At 43.8% G+C, this 18,640-nt stretch overlaps 2 protein-coding genes across 2 annotated transcripts in view; one reads left to right on the forward strand and one right to left on the reverse strand.

Annotated features, from left to right (window-relative positions):
- Positions 1 to 2,737: 2,737 nt before the first annotated feature.
- klhl28 (kelch like family member 28) lies at positions 2,738 to 6,137 on the reverse strand (the record flags this gene model as incomplete). Its single annotated transcript, XM_079216545.1, has 5 exons — positions 2,738 to 2,901; positions 3,033 to 3,241; positions 4,580 to 5,023; positions 5,152 to 5,789; positions 5,877 to 6,137. 5 exons carry the CDS (start codon positions 6,135 to 6,137, stop codon positions 2,738 to 2,740), a joined length of 1,716 nt encoding a protein of 571 aa, XP_079072671.1.
- A 2,804-nt stretch (positions 6,138 to 8,941) lies between these two features.
- The window catches only part of togaram1 (TOG array regulator of axonemal microtubules 1), a gene marked incomplete at its 5' end in the record, with an annotated part of 11,709 nt that continues 2,010 nt past the window's right edge, over positions 8,942 to 18,640 (forward strand). Inside the window, 16 exons of the mRNA XM_079217125.1 lie at positions 8,942 to 9,973; positions 11,623 to 11,689; positions 12,978 to 13,106; positions 13,797 to 14,060; positions 14,187 to 14,464; positions 14,580 to 14,803; positions 15,196 to 15,296; positions 15,384 to 15,548; positions 15,647 to 15,712; positions 16,019 to 16,188; positions 16,287 to 16,458; positions 16,751 to 16,987; positions 17,387 to 17,510; positions 17,633 to 17,738; positions 17,949 to 18,184; positions 18,313 to 18,471. Coding sequence (XP_079073251.1) covers positions 8,942 to 9,973; positions 11,623 to 11,689; positions 12,978 to 13,106; positions 13,797 to 14,060; positions 14,187 to 14,464; positions 14,580 to 14,803; positions 15,196 to 15,296; positions 15,384 to 15,548; positions 15,647 to 15,712; positions 16,019 to 16,188; positions 16,287 to 16,458; positions 16,751 to 16,987; positions 17,387 to 17,510; positions 17,633 to 17,738; positions 17,949 to 18,184; positions 18,313 to 18,471 — 3,530 coding nt within the window. The remainder of the gene's footprint in view (positions 9,974 to 11,622; positions 11,690 to 12,977; positions 13,107 to 13,796; positions 14,061 to 14,186; positions 14,465 to 14,579; positions 14,804 to 15,195; positions 15,297 to 15,383; positions 15,549 to 15,646; positions 15,713 to 16,018; positions 16,189 to 16,286; positions 16,459 to 16,750; positions 16,988 to 17,386; positions 17,511 to 17,632; positions 17,739 to 17,948; positions 18,185 to 18,312; positions 18,472 to 18,640) is intronic.

The following is an 18,640-nucleotide window of genomic DNA, read 5'->3' on the forward strand; positions in this document are numbered from 1 at the left end:
AACTTTCTAAAACAAAATGACATTTTCAGAAATATGTTTTTGTTGCTAATGCGTTACCCTTTCTAAATAAACTAGAAAATCATAAAGTACTCTACATGGTAACTCAAACAATCTGCAACAAATCAAATGTGATTTAAGTCCTTGTCTATAGGAATGGTTTCCCAAACATTTCAAAAACACACAGTTTAGAGTACAAGCAGAAGAGAACGTCTCGTCTACCGCTCAAGACCCTCACACACAGTGAAAATAGCTGGATTAAAAAAAAAAAATAATAATAAAGTGTTTACGTCGGTGTTTGGCCATTAACTATAATGAATGCAATAATTGTTAGCAATCCATCTGAATCTACCTCAAACATATGCCTTGTACAAATGAACCTGCATGCACAAAAAAAAAATAAAAAATGACAACACAAGACATGATGATGCAAAGTCAACGGTGACATATGCTGTTTCATCAGACATCCACTTCTCCTGCCAACAGCGTGAATCAACAGACATGCCATGTTGGGTTCCGTTAGAGCAATACGAGATGCCTTGGCTTTTTTTTTTTTTTTCCTTCTTTTAAAGAGACATACACTTACATATTCATCCACAGAGCGTACAGAAGTCTTATTGCATTATCTAAATGCCATTATCCTAAATTAAAACATGTACAAATTACAATATGTATCAAATAGTTTGGTAAGTGCAATGCAGAGCTTGGTTTCAAGTTTCCAGTCGTGTGCAGACATCAGTGCACAAAGCAACTCAAACTAGACTTGAACATTAAGTGACTAAACAAGACACATTCTCCCCTAGCCTTTCATAGACCAGTGCCCCTCTATTGCGGCGCATTGCTTCGCCCGTCTGTTAGCCTGACCCGAGACTGCACAGTGACACCCTCAGCCAGCCTGGAGTCAAACACAGCCAGGGGAACACTCTGGCCTCCCTCCCAGGACACAGGACTGGTGACAGTGGAAACATGGCCCCGAGTTGGCTGGCACAGTCGTTGGTGCTTCATCGTCCATCTTCAAATGACAGCGTGGAAGAATGTCATGCCAATACATTAGCAATAAGGAAGAGAAGAAAATGTTTCAACTGTGGCACTCAAGGAAAAAATAAAATGAAGCCATTTATAGCACTGTAGGTGAGAAAGATGGACAAAAAAACAAACAAAAAGTCATGTTTTGGCACTTCAAATGAAGCTGTGAAGAGATTACTTCAAGCAAGACGGTGGCTAGTATCAAATGTTTGATAGCGGATGTCAGCCCCAATCAGAGGGGGGAGGACTTGACTTTTGCCAAGAGTGTGACAGTATAACTGGAACAGGATTAGGACAATGACAAAGCATGGTCATATCCAGCAACAGGGACATTGCGAGCAAGGGGATCACTTACTGCGCTATATTTGAAATGAAAAAAATAAACAAAAGTCAAGCCAGAGATCTAGTTTTCAGACTTTTTAGATAGTTATAGAGGATAGAAGTTTGTAGTTTTCCAACCACATGGTTCCCTTTCAGTTTTATTGCATGGTTGGCCATTAACCTCCACGCAATTACATGTGCTTAAATCAAATAACGAACATCTTACGCAGTAATGTAGCAGAGGCTGAACAGAGGTTGACCTAAATCGCGTGAGGCAACACAGACAAACAGCTGAATCCTGAATCCTAAATATAGCACCAGTTGGTATTGTGTACAGACCAAAGGGTGAAAAGGGGGCCAAGGTCAATGTCAACTATTGTGAAGAGTAGTAAGTGCATGACCCCGACCTTCGGAAGATGTAACAGAAGAAAGAACGTGGGGATTTTTTAATTTCTCCAAGGATGAAGCAGAAACTAGTGACAATGACTCTCAGGAGAGTAGTCACCTCTACACTGACCCTTGGACTCAAACTACACACAGACACATTCACTCACACACACACACAACCCAGTGCAGAAAAACTTTTACAGGCAATGCACTAGAGGATATATTAATATCTATATATTTAGACTATTTACAAGAGAAAAAGGCAGCCCTTTTTGAAAATATAAAGATTTCAACTTTTCTCTTTTTTATGAAGCACTGATTTCGATGCAGAACACCTGTGTCGCTGCGCCCGAGCATCAGCTCTGCACCCTGACACGTAACAAAACAATCCTATCCGACATGCATGCATCCCTCAAGCACACACCCGGACATACACACACACACTACATGGCCAACAACCACATATCCATACAAACACACCAGCAAACTGCAGTGTTCTACAAAATCTGAACACATGGTTCCAGTTGCAGCAGGGAAATTATAAAAAAATAAATAAAATATAAAGAATTTGAGTGTTTAACACAAGTAATGGCATGAAGGAAAACAAAAAATGTCTGCTAACCTAACAGAATTTTTTAAACAAAAGTGTGGGTTTTCTCCCACAGTCCTCTGGGAAATGGCTCAGAGTCCTCGTTGTGGTCCAGCAGCAGTAGAGCTGCCGTCTCCTCGTGACAACAGCTGTCCAGTCATCTTCCTCTCTGTTCCGCACAACTTTGCAGCCCTCTCTCTCTCGTCTCTGCAGCCATGTCTGTGGTCCCCTCTAGCCAGCCAGCTAGCCCGGCACATCCATCCACCCAGGAGGCTCTTCCCTCTCCTCTGGTGTTCACGTTGGTGTGCAGCGCTCGTGGAGGATGAATGTGGAGGGAAGGAGGAGCAGGAGACAACAAAAAAGAAACGTCTTTGTGTCTAAGTTCTCTTATTGGGTCCTAGCTGGCTGGGCCATGGGTCAAAGGGCAGTCAGGCCAAAGTTGCACCGGCAATACATCATGCCGCTCGAGTCCAACCAGCTGTCTGAGATGGGGTCATAGCGCTGGACAGTGTTCAGGTAGGATGACCCGGAGTGACCTCCCACCACATAGAGGTAGTTGTCAACGATGGCAGAGCCCACACCTGCAAGACGATGTCACATGTAGATAATTACACACATTGATCACCATTTTCTGGATGCAGTTATCGCAATAGGGGGAGGTGGGTTAAATTGTGCAAATAGGAACTTTAACTAAAGTGTGCTGTAAACTCACCAGTGCGAGGTTCATTCATTGGCCGACAGGCGGTCCACTGGTTCTGATGTGGATCATACCTCTCGATGCTCGACAGGTGCGACACCCCGTTGTGTCCGCCCACCACAAATATGAAGCCGAGCATGACGCCTACTCCGAAGTTGATCCTTTTATCAGCCATGGGGGCTACCATTTCCCAGGCGTCCTTGCTGGGGTCGTACCGCTCCACGCTGTGTGGAGAGGATGAAAAAAAAAAAAAAAAAAAAAAAAAAAAAAAAAAAAAAAAAAAAAAAAAAAATAGTGGTTTAAAAAGTCTAAATGTAAATTGATCCGACCGCCCGGCATTCTCCAATCCCTCAGAAAAATACATTACAAGGAACTCTTTTTTAATGAAATCATAGCCATCTCAAAAATCTAAACATGATGTATTGAAAATTGTCTAAAGCATTGTGAGTGGAAAATTAAGCTTGAATTCAGAAGGTAGGTGGTTGTAAAAATATTTCCATTAATGCCGTTTTGTATTTTCTTCATTCATCAGCCTAAATGAGAGCTTTTGTAACGCAACAAACTCGCCGCTTGCACACAATGCATCCTGGGACACGCAGGCACAGCTCCATAGCAGGAGAGATCAGCTTTCTTGGTCAACATAGTATGCACGGGGGAATGTTTATCTTCAGTGGATTACATTTACCATACGCATGGATTGGACCGCCACATAAAAAAGGTGGCAAATGTTCCCTTTAAGTCGACACACTTTGTAGTTACTTGTCCACAACATGCAAAAACACCTACTCCCTCCTTCAAAAGATGCATTTAGGAGCAGGGAACCTACTTCACATGCAAATTAAATGTTTAAATAGAATACTTCATTGGATCGATATTTACTTCAAGCTACCAAGACAACAAAACTTTTGGGTGGTTTGATCACAAACACACAATACAACCAGTAACAGGGCCACCAAAGGCAGCAGTGAATTGCCAAATTTGACCAGAGTCAAATGAACCTCCTGACAGCAACTGGAACACTAGCAATCAGGGATTGTTTTTGCAGTATGCAAGGACATAAACCATTGGGGAGAGAAGGAAAATAAAGTCCCTGAAGATTCTCTGGCCAAACACATTCTCCTGAGGGGTTTTGGGAGTCAAGGAAACAAGCAACAGAGACTCTCTAGAGATCCACAGCAACAACAGAGGTCTAACCAGCAGCACACAGTCAGGCACCCTCTCTATGAAACTTCAGCAACCACTTCTCTTCCGACTCCCGTTCACTCATTCACAGGGCCGTGGCCATTTTCTCAGTAACACTTGACATCTTTGAAAAGAAGGTCAAGGCAAAGAGGTGAACCGCGTCATACAGAGGACTAAGCGGCTACAGAATTCATGATTAATTATGCCTTGCTAATTATTGGGTATCTACAGAATATTCAGTGAAATTGTTTGCTTCTGGCACTTTCATAAATGTTCCCTAATAGATTAAATAAATAAAAAATGTCCCATTCATCATGTTTAACAGCCCATAAATTACAGTAGATTATGTGTGGGTAAAACAAAAAGATCATATCCCTTACCTGTTCATGTGAGCCGGGCCGTAGCCTCCAATAGCGTACACCATGCCATCCAGCAACGCAGTGGCAAAGCAGCTACGGGACTTGGTCATGGGAGCCACAGGCTGCCACTCCTTCAACTTGGGGACATACTTCTCCACCGACTGGAGGTAATACTGGCCGTCGTAGCCGCCGAGGGCATACAGCTCGCCCGCCAGGACCACCACCCCGAGTGTGCTGCGGCACTCGGCCATGCGCTCCACCGAGGACCAGGTGTTACTCTCGGGGTCCCAGCTCTCCACTGTGCTCTCGTGTCTCCGATAGCTAATGCCTTGTCTCATGTGTGTGGCGATGCCTCCCACCACGTACACCTTGTGGTCCAGCACTGCCACTCCAAATTCATATCGGGGTACACTAAGAGGGGCCAGTCCTATCCATGAATCTGTCCGAGGGAAATACATTTCTATGCTGCAAGTGAGAGAGACAGAGATTATCAGATCAGTCTGTTAGTTTAATGAATGCATTGACAATGCAGAAATTAGAACGTTGCCTTTGCAATAGTGCTTAAAATGATTATCTACACAGAAAGTGTTTACCTTTCTAATGTTGCAAACAGTCCCGCCTTGCCTCCCACTGCAAGCAGCACCTTGGGTGCGCACCTTGGCCGTGCCGACAACACAGTCTGATAGGAGAGCCGGTGCTCAGGCATAAAATGATATTTGAGGGCCTCATTAAGCAGGTGCTTGCATGCGTGGTCATCTCGTATAAGGTGGTTGGCTTCATATAGGCGAGTGAGAAACTTGACGCTGAGTAGAGGAAGGCGAACACAGTGCAGCAGCTGAGCCAGATGCTGCTGTCTCTCAGTCACATCATATTTGATCCATGATTCCAGGGCGTAAAATACAGTCTCCTCGGTGACCACCTTAAGGCAGTCATTGGAGACAATTTCATCCAACTCTGCCCTAGTCAGTTCAAAAAACTCCTCTGTAAGACAAACCTCCTCAAAGTTCTCACAGATGAACTTAGTTGCGGCTAAGCACAGGTCATGACAGCCGTATGTCTCTGCAAAGCGGGAGATGCCTATACAGTTCCCAGCATCCAGCTGGCTCTCTAAGAAGGAGCAGCACTCCTTAAGTACTAGCTTAACCTGGAGTAAGTCAGCAGCCGGTAGTAGGGACTCCACCGTCTCCTGGGAGATAAACACCGTGCCAGTGTAGGCATACTCAACAATGGCCTGGAAGAGAGAGAGAGAGAGAGTAAAAGCGTCACAAACAAACTATGGCACAGCAGTTGGTAATGGGTCTGCCGGCTCCAAGCATACCTGCAAGGCGGTCTCATCGATGCACTGGAATTCCACTTCGGAGGTCTCTTTTTCCGACAGGTTACCCGTGAACATGGCCTTGAAGTAAGGGCTGATGCTGGCTAGCACTACTTTGTGGGCATGGATCTTGGCATCACCCACACGCAGGACAATGTCACATAGTTCGTGATCCTGCCGCAAGAGCTGGAGGCCTTGCAGCAACTGCTCCGAGTGAGGCCGCTTCAGACTGGCAAACATATAGGACTGGTCCTGCTGGTCCATCTGAATTCAGGAGGAATCCACACGTTAGTGCATTGTTGACATCTGCTGCAGTGACATTTTCCAATTAACTGACATGTGACCAACAGCCAATGGAAATCCTGTACAATTAACTATGGCCTCTTGTCCCTTAGACCACAAGCCTGAAAAGTCAACTAAACATAGGCCTTGCAACATGACGCAATTACAGCACGCGCTAAGGAATCATGTCAGGTTAGTAGGATGCATTCTGGGATGTTTTGTAGCAATACATTAGTTATTCCATCTTGCTCTGTTTACCGAGAGCAAAGTTAAAGAAGCACGATATTCTTAATCCAGTGCTAACGCTGCTTAAAGTCGACCAGCCGCACTGGCTAGTAACGTTAAGCGAAAATGTTGAGAGTTAACCTCAAAATGCATAAATGCTGCTGTGCTTTACGACATCCAGTCACAATAACGGTAGCTGTTGGTTTTGTTGACTGAGGCCTTGGCTTGATTTCTGACGGAGGACATGGTCAGATCAAACCCTCTTAGCTTCACGGCAACAGACAGCTAGTGCGCTAGCTAACACACTGTAACCGACACCGACGGCTTGGATTTTGCAGAACCAAATTCACCCGGCTATCACGCTCATATCAACATCGCCACCGTATCGGCAACAATGTTCGCCTCCAGCAAATACACGGCGCCCATATTCATTGCACTGCAGTCGGCGCAGGTTAGCTGCTAAAAATAAATACGGTTACTGTGGCTGCAACATTGATTGATATACAGTAACATGGCTGACAGATACGTGACGTTACAGCTGGCTGTCAGATAGCATGTGTCAACCGTCAAATGAGGGGGGAAACCAACCTGTAACCTCGAGACCGTCTGGGGAGCCGCTGAAATGACCGATTGATCCGTGGCGACGAGTGTGAACCCGGCGGGGCGGTGAAGGAAACAAGCTGCTGCCTCAGAGCCACGGAGCTACAGAGGAGCTCTTATGGAGACCAGCGGGGAGAGCAGCACACCCACTTCCGGTACTTTCAAAATAAAACCACACTCGCAGCTATTTTAAGCACAAAAATGTGACACAACGGTAGTGAACTTTACAAGTATTTTTATTTCTCCTGACATTCTTGATACAAACGATCTTGATATTTTTGGACACTAAATTATGTATATTTAGAATTTCCTGGAGACTTAACCATAACCAGCATAATCCTAAATATGACCCCAACCTTAAGTCTAGATTTACCGCACATATATGTGATGTTAGTACAAGTTCTCCATTCACAATTTAACTTCAATTAAAGAACACAATAATAACTCAAAATGATTGGTGAGGATTTGCTTTATTTGTTTTATTACAACACGTCTCTGTTTAGAGTCTTCTGAAATATTGTGTATAACGTTGCATCATTAGTTAGTAAAAACAAAGGATGCCTTTATTGTTAAAAGCATAAATAACTACAGTATATTCTACAAAGTAGAAGGGAGGCAAGGATGCAACCCTTGATGGCATTTTGTAAGTCATCATTCTAGTGGCCAATATTTTGTTTTTCTATTAATAAAACTGAGGACGTGTAGATGACTATACTATATACAAAATAGATTTGATAACATATACATCTCTTTATGTCAGTAAACCAGAATATCACAAATAATAAAACAAAAACATACATATACATATTTTAAGTTTTATTTATTTTGTGCGAAGTTACAACCCAGATGTGCAAACTGCGGAAATCCAGTTTTATCTTTTAATTTTAATTGATCCTTTCTATCTCCTTGGTGACGGTCGGCCGCCTGGAGGAGCCTGAAACTCGCGTCACCATGGAAGCGCTCAGTTTGCGACATCTATTCGCCATTTTGCTTCCTCGGTGTGTGCGCGCGCGTGTGTGTGTGCGCTTATGTGTGTGTGTGTGGGCTCCTCTCTGTGTGAATACCTCTGTAGCTTTCACACGTTCAACACTCCACACAGCAGCTGAAACAACCAGGGACATGTCTGCACTTACGGAGCCGTAGCTGCCGCAGCGTGACACGGACACCGGGGACGACGGGACGTTAAATAGTCTCGCCGAGCGTCACGGAGGAGCGCCGAGGGGGGAATTCAAGGTCTGCTTTCTTGCTGTTTTTCTAACTTTGCTCGCCCTGGTCAGCCAGCAACGAACCCCTGAAACAGTTGGCGGAGTTAGCGAGTTAGCTTAGCGGCGCAACGTTACTGGTAGCTACGCCTTCACGTAGCTACCCAGTACTTGCGCTTAACGGTCACTTAGTCGGGGATTGAGTCCTACTCAGTGCGGTAGAAGTGGCTCTGGCTCCATTCGACTCACCGCATACTAACTCACGTTACAGGCATCATGTAACGTAATGCAGCTGTAAATGTTACATAAACCCTTCGGCTGATAACTAACGTCGCCGTGCTTGACAGCCACAAGTGGTTGTGTTCAATGGCTGTGATCTAACGTCTGTCTCTCTCACCTAACGAGGCGGCAGTTCACGGTGATCGATCGTGATGTTGATAAGACGCCCCATCAGTTAAACTGCGTGACATGTTTGTTTACATCATCACGAAGACATGTTGCTCATCTCAGCAAATGGTAGTGTGTGTGTGTGTGTGTGTGTGTGTGTGTGTGTGTGTGTGTGTGTGTGTGTGTGTCCTGTTAATTTATTTTTCCCTTCTGTTTTGCATTCACAGCTTGATGAACAGGCGAGTGGGTTTCCATCACAAACCACTCAGGATGAAATCACGACGTAAAGAGGACGGATGTTATTGTCCACACAGGATTGTGTTTGCTCCTTTTGGATTCTGAAATTTGACCCCGACTGCAAGACCGTCGACAATGATACCTGGGTTGATCTCCCGTGAGTTACAGGAGCTGCTTCTGGACTTGAAGAATTACCAAAATCGCACAAATGGGGTGGAAGAGCTCAAACGCATCCTCTCAGAAGTGGACATGAAATCGGTCCCGTCTGGCAGTATTGAGGAGTTCATACATTTTCTCCCTCGACTTCTGGACGACAGTAATTTTAAAGTGTTGTATGGCACTTTACAAGTTTTAAACTTACTCATTCAGAAGCTGGATACGGGAGTAGACAGATATTTCCAACAGATAGTCTCCGTGGCTCTGAAGGCCCTCGGAGACACTCACACCATCACTAGAAATGAATACATGAATGTGTTTCGACAGCTGATGAAAACTCTTATACCACAACAAGTGTTGGATCTTGTCATTGGTAACTTAAAACACAATAATTCAAGGGTTCGGGAAGATGTCCTTAACATCATTATGGCAGCTATGCTCTCTCATCCTAGAAAAGATTTCAACATCCCCAAGCTTTGTTTTGAGGTCGCGCCATACTTGGCAGACAGCAAGAGGAAGGTCCGCCACGCCGCCCTTGAGCTGTTTGCTGTGTTTGACTATTGCCTTGACACAGGGAAAAAGCAACCTCTAATGAAAGCTGTGGACATGGTCGAACTCAATGAGGATGCAGAGGGTCTTATGGCAGCTGTACAGGCACGGCGAGCAAGGCACGTCCTTCCCAAACTCTCCTCAGACGGGGTAGTGGAGTATGGCTTGGTGGCCCCCAAACCAGCACATCGGTGCTCGCTGCAGTATGGCTCTGGGGCGGATCTGGATTGGGTGATGAACGGAGGGCGGATAAGCAGCGGCAGGAGCCACAGAACTGAACCGGACAGTGACCGTTTGTATGGCTATGGCAGCCTAGGCTCCCTCATTGATGACCTTCCACTTCAAAGGAGGATTGTCAGCGCGGGTAAAGGGAAGAACAAACTACCCTGGGAGATGTCCAGCTTCTCATCCGCTGAGAACGGCCAGCAAGGCAGTACACTGAACATAAAGTGCTCCGAAAAGGTGGGGTCCATCATCACTGTTGATTTGCAGTATTCTCACTTACCTCTTGTGATGATTAAGCCATCTGGGAAATTGCCCGGATTTAGCATTTGGTTTCTCTGACTATGATTCTTTATTATGATAAAACAGCTTACATGGATGTTATGGCTTATTGTAGATTAATTTACCCAGAGAACAGATGGAAATGTTGTCTTTTTAGTTGCCATTGATTTGACTCAATAAGCAGCGTTTACCTTTTTTTTCCCTTCTAAAAATACTCTTTGTAATCACCAGAGGGCTTTTCATATTGACTTTGAAATCACAGAGCATTTCAGTGACCAGGAAGTCTGTTGATTTGCTCCCAATCAGTCAAGCAGTGCGGCAAGTGCAGTCATTGAATAGCATTAAAGGAGTGGTTATTTTTCTGTGCTTGCCTTACAGAGGAATGATGAATCTAAACCTCACCTCAGTAAGAATTAATTCATCTTTAAAAGGCGGGGGTCTTGTTTGTTTACTGTCAGAAATGCATACTAGTTGTTTGAACAAGCTGAGTCACACCCAGAGGCCGCCAGCCAGAAAGGAATCTTAGAGGTGTCACTTTCCTCAGAGAGAGAGTTTGGGTGTGAAAAACAACCTAAATATAGTTATATCTCTCATGGTGCAGTATGGATGGAGTGCAGCAGAGAGATAGTTATATATTACGACATAGAGATCGGCACCTTCCTCTTTAATCAACATCTGCTCCAGTGTATGATTTTACATTGTTTGACAGCTCATAATGCTTAATAAGAGGTTTTCTTTTCTGTTCTTTAAAAAAAAATACTTCAAATGAATCCGTATTGGCAGGGTAACAATAGGCTGAGTTGTATTGTTGAATATACGTCTTTCAATTAATTAAACAGTGGGAAGAATAGATGGGTAAAATCTGACAGCACTCCAGGATCACTGACACTATTCCTGGTAGAAATGCAGTCGGTGACAGTTTCCCTGCACAGTGAAACTGTCGCTGCAAAGATGAGCATCCGATGTGTTGAGAAGAAGCCATGTGAAAATCAAGGTGAACCTCCCACTTTGCTGGGGAAAGCATGTAATGTAGAATACATAACATGTCAGATTTTATTAGCGAACAAATTGGAATGATTTGTTCAACTAAGCCACTATCAGCTCTAATGATGTCCATTTGTTGAGAGCGATGGTCTCCGTTTCATGATTTATTGATTGACAATATTTTGTTCTGGAAACTGTTATCCAGCTCAGAGCCTTCATTTGGAAAACACCTTCTGTTTACAGCAGTGTCTGTTTCCCAGCAACCCCATTACCACACGGCACACTTACTGAAGGGGATGTGACACATAATTGGATATATCACAGTGGTATGCTTGTAAAATATGGCTTATTTACTGCTCTAGTGTTGATTGCAATCACACCAAGTGATCCACAATGAGTGCTGATCAGGTTGAAGGCAGGGGAATCATCTCTCTCTTAGAGGTTGGGATACATGCACTGATGCAAAAATCTGTTATTCGTCTACTGATTTATTTATCTCTATCTTTATGTATATTCAGTTAAGTCTGATCCTCGCAAATGCTCTTGTCTGAGCTAGAAAATACATGCTAAAATTCCTCCTCTATTGTTGCTATTAAAATAAATTATTTTCTGCCCACTAATAGGTGGCCAGTGAGGATGCCCTTCCCCTGTCCAAGAAGATGAGTCAAGAAAACTACATACCCAGTTTCAGTAAGTGCAAATATTGTCTTTGCTTAGTATTACACACATATGTATTCAATACAAGGTGACAAGTACAACTAACTGGTTGTCATAGTCCACTTTAGCTGAACTCAATTTAGAGCTGCTTTAAATTGGATTAGCATGCTGACTCAGAGGAGTCATGGTGCCACATGTCAGCAAAAGCCCTGAAATGAGCACAGTTGCAAGGCGGATAAGTCTCGTACCAGTCTCACCAGTAGAGGCCATGACATTCACCAACTGTTTAGTTTTCTGAACTTGTAATTAGCTGACTGCTCAAGGTAATCAAAAAAAGCAGTAAAAAGAAGCCCAGTGTTGAGGGATTGACAGGTAATTAATGTAATCTTAATGAGAAGAAACACATTGGAGCCAACCTAATCATTCTTGCACAAATGTTTTCTTCTGAGTTAATTCTATGTTGGATTTTATACATTTGAGCCACTGGCTGTTTCAATTCGGACCACTTACACAGGAATATACTCACTCCAATACTGCTACTACAGTATATTTGATGCAATCTGTATTTGTATGACCACTGCTGTGTGTGACCTCCTCCACCTCGTCTCTGTGTTCCCGAACTGTCTGTTCTCATTCTTATTGAATGTGTCTCGTCTTGTATATTTACTGCCTGTGAAGGAAACAATCTAATCATCAATCTAGTCGCTCTAATTCCTTCAATCTTCAGTCGAGATCAGTTTTTAAATATGTAGCGGTATCTGTTAAGGCCTGTTAAAGAAGAAACCTTTCAGCTCAAAAGTTCGGAAACGTTTATTAACTTTGTTGGATTTGAACATTTTCTCAGTGCAACAGTTAGGCACAGACATTGAATTATGTATCAAATATGTTTTTTTTAGAATATCCTGGTAAGAGTAGAACCACCAGAAGCATTTTTCAACAATGCAAAATTATTTTTCATGACACCACCAGATCAAATTCATCCTGTGAGGAAGTAAAGTTACTCTGAGGTAATTATGATATGTGATAATGAATCTATTGGAGTAATAATAATAAATCATACCATTTATAAAATAATGTAGCGGAAATAATCATCCAACCATAGTTTATCATACAACTAAATTACAGAACATACATGAGAAATTAAAGTAAACCAAATAGTAACTAGTATTACAATAATTGTATCCCCCTTTTTTACAACACACTTTAAACACATTGGTTTACAGAGAGGTTGTGACTGTCGTGTAAGTTATTTGAGTATTGTGCAACCCTGTTAGGTTTATAGTGTGTAAAATATTTTAAAAAATATATACTTTCCATCTAGGTTCCGCACCGCCTCAGAAGCCCCAATCCTCCAGAAGGAGGGAGACCCCTGCACGCCTCAGAAGAAGTGGAAGCCTCAACTTGGACACCGACATCTTTAAAACCACCAACTTCTCTGAACCAGATGTTGGTAAGGAGTCATTACTTCCAAATTATCTACTTGTAAAAAATGTTTGAATGTTAATTTTGATATATTTTGCATATATTCCTTTTAATTCAGACTCATAGGTCCATATAGCAAAAAAACACACAAATGCAACAACAATATATAAAATACAATACGAGGACACGGGTAGATTCATTGCAGTTAAAAAATCACTCGTGGTTAAAAACATACAGACACTTGTTCCAATGTTTCCCGAATAATACCTCGTATCACTCTGTGTTGGCTCAGTTAAGGCTTTTCTGATTACATTTTCTGAGTCATTTAATCTACATTTAAATTTTTAAATAAAATTCCTCAGCACAGCATGGAAAGTGGGAACATTTCGGGTCACAAATATATGACTTGCAAGCTTGAGTAAGATTCTGAAAGCATCATTAAATGCCACCTGAATCTTTTTTTATTTTTGCCTTACTATAGCTGCACACAGTATAGAGAGGAGTACAGTAGGCTCTAAACAGAGCAGTTTTAACATCCTCTGTACTCTGTATGTGAAATTTATTTATACTTAAGGCAAGAAAAAAAATCTGGATAACACAGCACTTTTTTAAATGGAGTTTAAACATCCAGACAGTTGTGAGCCGTATTTCCAACTTGTTACCTTTTTATCTACTCAGTATTTTATGGTTCCTGACATGTGAATGCTATGTCTCACAGTGGCACCAAAGGGACGCATCCTCTCAAGGAACCCCAGTGTTGAGCGCACATTCTCCCTCCCCTCGAACGCCACCCCATCCGGATCCTTCCTGCTGCCCTCCTACCCGCTGGCCTCACTCCCAGGAGGCATGCTTACTCCGACACTGTCCCGCCGTCATTTAGACTCCTCCCTCTCTATGTCCAACACATGGCCCAACAAGAGAGAGACCACCCCTCACAAACGAGACGGCAGCCCATGGAGAGACACGACAGTCACAGAAACAGGTAATTTAGTGAAAAAGAACTACGTTGACATGTGAGCTGTCGGGTCAATGTAAAAACGTTCTGGCCTCTTTGTATCTGTTTTTTATCCTCCATGTTCTTTCATCCTCAATGTTCGACCCCTTCCAGGAGACCATCTCTCCAGCAGATGCTCTCCCCGGCCTCTTCGTGCTTCCCTTGTGAGTTCTTCTTCCACTTCGTCTTTCCGCCGGGCTCTGAGCAGCACCAGGGCATCCCTATCGATCTCGCCAGTTGTCCCACCAGCAGAGCAGGTCCAGTCCAGCCAGAGGTCCAATGCTCCAGGCAGCCCTCAGAATCAACAGCTGGAGAGGGACCTTCATCTGGACCCCGATGGAGTCAATGTGGCGCAAGAAACTCAAGAGGACGATGCTCTGGACATGCAGGAGGTCAGCAAACACCCTTAAAGAAAACACACTCTGCAATTCCAGGGGGTTGAAGTTTGGCTCCTTTAATCATATTCGTCTCCATGCTCAAATGTGCCAATGTGTGTGGTGCTCACAGATGCTGAACTCCCTGCGCTCATTGCGCAACAGTGCTGCCAAGAAGAGGGCCAAGGTGAGCCTTAGCAGTTCAGATCCAGACAGCCCTGACTCAGCTGTGAGGCTGGACCTGGGTCTTGACTCACCACCACACACCTCTCCAATGCTCACCAGCTCAGCCAGCGAGAGCGGTCTTTCCAGTCTGAGCTCAGTCGCCAACTCTAGCTTCAATGGCAGCAAAACCAGGTAAGGGCTCTGCATTTTGCTGAATTAAGCATATGTTGTTATGCTTGTGATGTAATAAGTATGCTCACACTATCGGCTCCTCCTGTAGACTAGATGATCTGATTAGATTAATAGCAATATTATGGCAAAAACACACAGCATATTATATCATGTTGGAGATGTATGTAAGCATGTCCTATGTAAACATAAAGATGGTGAATAACATACAATTATTTTATGAGGATTACAGTACGTCATGACATGAGTCAGACCGGTACCTGTTATGTGTCATTTAGCTGAGTAAATGTTAAAGCAGTGATAACGTTGTACCCATCTGGTGGTGTTTGACAATGTGTTGAACAGTGCTAAGCACGCTTCCAGTATTATTTCTCACTTGTCACATACGCCAACAGCCCCGGAAACTCTGCTCCTCCGGGAATGAAACCTCGCATTGCGAGAGTGCCTTCTGCTAAACTGAGGTCTTCTGTGTCCATGGACTTCAGCAGCCTTCAAGGTATAAAAGGGATACTATGGGTTTGCCAAACTATTTTTGTAATTTACTTTATTTTATTTGCGCTTTTTTTTTTTTTTTTTTTCCAAGGTTTGTCACAGAGAAAAGAACTATCGTCCGACGTGGGTGTTGTTGGGCAGAGAGTCACTTACTCTAACGGTATAATCAAAACTGAGGAAGAGAACACGGGACCGTCCCCTCCGCTGGTCAAGCCAGTCTTCCGGGAATCAGTCAGAGCTCTGAAGCCTGTTAAAGGTCAGTCAAACCGAACAGAGCTTTTTCCTTGAATTTACCTGTTAATAATGTGTGTTTGCCTAGATAATTAATTAGTGTTCCTCTACTTTAATTCTTAGGATCACAGAGCCACAGCAGCAGGAACTCACCAGCCACGGACATGGCTGAAGGAGTCATTGGAAGAGGTCAGTTTCTCTAGATGTTGATTCATACCCGTAAGTTATCATTCAATGGTCCAATATTCCGTTTGTCATTTTGTCATGGTGTTCCAGCTGAGCGCTGTTTTACAGAAGATTGAAAGGAAAGTGTCATGCCTCCCTGAGCCTCGTCATTAAGTTTTCAGTGGACATTGACATTGTTTTCCCATAATCACAAAATTCTTAGTTTAAATACATCTCATGACTGATTCTTCTAGCAGTTGAGAAGGTTTAATGTTCACCAGTCTGATTACACATTTAAGTTATCTGCAAACATCCCCCTCGTCTTCCTAGGCGTGTTTGGCACTGCAGTGTCCTCCAGCCGTCCAGGGGCTGGCTCGTCACTGGAGCAGGGTGATTCTGTGTCCAAACCCCCCACCGATCCCTCAGCAGGCCTCTACAGCCACGCTGTGTCGGGCAGCCACCTAGACAGTGATGACAGCCCACATCCAGATGAGGTTAAGGTTAGTCAGCCTTTGTCCAGCGCTAAATCATAGAACATACAAAGTGTCCAGTTACTAACGTCCCATTGTGTGTGTCTTTTCTGCTGCTGCATGTACAGCAGAAGGTGAAGAATGCCAGGTTTAGCCGGGATAAGATGAGGCTGCCATGTCTGGACCAGAATGAGGGGCAGTGCAGTCAAGTGGACCATACACGAGACAAGATCCGCCAACGCGTGAGACAGATGCTGTCTGACTCACCCACCGAGGAGAATAGAGTATTAATCATCAAAGGCAAGAGAAGATTTGGAAACCTCAACCTAATGTTTTTGTGTTTTAGTATAATGTATATTTTATCATAATGTGGAGTTTAAGTCAGAGTTTGAATTCTAGCTAGCTTAGATTTTTCTGATTCTTTCTTTTTGTTTTGAATAAGATAAATAGCACCGCACTTTTGTTGCTATATTGAACGTTTGCATTGGATTTTGCTGGGTTGTATTTTATTGGATCCTGTTTTTAAAAAAAAGAAATCATCCATATGTGTAGTTCACATTCCGAGCCTTGAAATGATTTATTTCTGTTGTAGATCTGCATCTCAACGGCATCACAATGGGCTCTACCAAAGCAGACCGCCTCTCTGACGAGTCTCCCATCAGCCCCACCAGTCCTGTCAGCCAACCAGGACCCCAAAGCCCCATCAAGTGCTTCACTCCACCCCACCAGCCGAGCCCCCCCACGGTGCCCCCGAACCCCAAAAACCTCTCCCGTCTTAGGAGGGCCCCTAGCCTCAGCAGAACCCGACCATCGCTGTCCCACAGCTCAGGTGAGGAGACCTAAAAAATACTTAATTTCAAGCTCAATCATGTGTTTTGTAAACAACCAAAAATGTCACAGTGTCGCTTTATAATGCTGCTATGTATCCTCTCTCAGTGGGTCCGACACTGGCTTGTAATTTAGCAATATTCCACCGAATTATAAATGGATGAACCGGTGCTTCAACAGGTCTTTGTTTATTGAAAATGTTGAAACATTAATTAGACTGTCGGAGCCATCGGAGCATGGGTGAATAAGATGTTTGTGTTGGGTAATGTGCCAAAATGCTTTGTTTTGACAACCTACTGTTAATGCACCGCCGCCCACACACACTGCTTGTTTTCAGACTGATAGAGATGTAACAAGAGACCGAATCTGTGTGTTGTTTGTTGTCTGACGGGGCATTTAGATGAGCTGTCCCCTGGTACTATGGGCCACAAGAAAAATCTCTCCGAGCATCCGGAGCTGTGTCCGTTTTCCAAGCCTGAGCTGGCACTGACACAGAGCTTTAACCTGCTCATCTCCGAAGACTGGTGAGAAACACTTGCATGTTACGGTATCCCAGATGCACTGCTTCGTAGGACAATGGTTTTGATCTAACTCAAATCCAGGGGTTCTAAAGAGGTTGTATTTTAAAAATGTTTTCTATCTTCAGGGAGAAGAAGATCGAGGGTCTGGTGTTCCTGCGCAGTCTGGCTCACTACCACTTAGACACACTCCAGGGCAGGCTTCATGATGTCTGCCTGTGTCTCATTCAAGAGGTAGTGTAACTTGTTGCATAACACTCCTACATCATTTTGACTTTTTCATTTTGCTGTTTCCCTCATTCTGAACTAGAACTGCTTGGCTCCTGATTTATGTATTGATATCTAATTTTGCAGCTAATTTCTCAGTATCTTACTAACTGACTGCCAGGAATGCTGCAATGACCCTGTTTCCCATTAGGTATTAATAATGTCCATGTCATTCAGGTGAAGAACCTGCGGTCAAGTGTCTCGAGGGTTGCAGTGTGTACGCTGGGCGACCTGTACACACACCTTGAGAAGGCAATGGACCAGGAGCTGGAGGGGACGGTTAAAGCGTTACTGCTGAAGGCCGGGGAGAGTAACGCCTTCATTAGGCAGGATGTAGACGCAGCCCTGGGCTGCATGGTCCAGCACTGCACACCAACTCGTGGTATCAACGCTTTACTCTCTGGGGGACTTAGGTCAGTATGTGTGTCTGCATACATACACCATGAAGTCATGTTTCACTGCACTTACAATTTATACTTATTGTATAACGCTTTAAAATATGAATCTTTGATTTCTGAATTGGTTTCCCCGCTTCTGACAGCCACCTCAATGCAGTGGTGAGGAAATGCGCCGCCCAGCACCTGGCTAATCTGGTCGAGAAGGTTGGTGCTGCCCGCCTTTTGTCTGGAGGTAAAGATCTCACAGACAGAATCCTTCCTGCCGTCACCAAACTCACACAGGACTCCTCACAGGAAGCCAGGTACACTTTGTTGTTGTTGCTGCTGTATGCACCAGTTATGTTCCAACACAAGGCTTTGATTTGAACTTTTACGTGAGCACACATTTTTTGAGATTCTTGAATATTTACGGATTTACAAACTGTTTGTAGGACATTGGTTGGCACATGCCATAAAATCCACCTAGTGACC

The sequence above is a fragment of the Taurulus bubalis genome (assembly GCF_910589615.1).
Source record: "Taurulus bubalis genome assembly, chromosome: 4".
In the NCBI taxonomy this organism is placed as follows: domain Eukaryota; kingdom Metazoa; phylum Chordata; class Actinopteri; order Perciformes; family Cottidae; genus Taurulus; species Taurulus bubalis.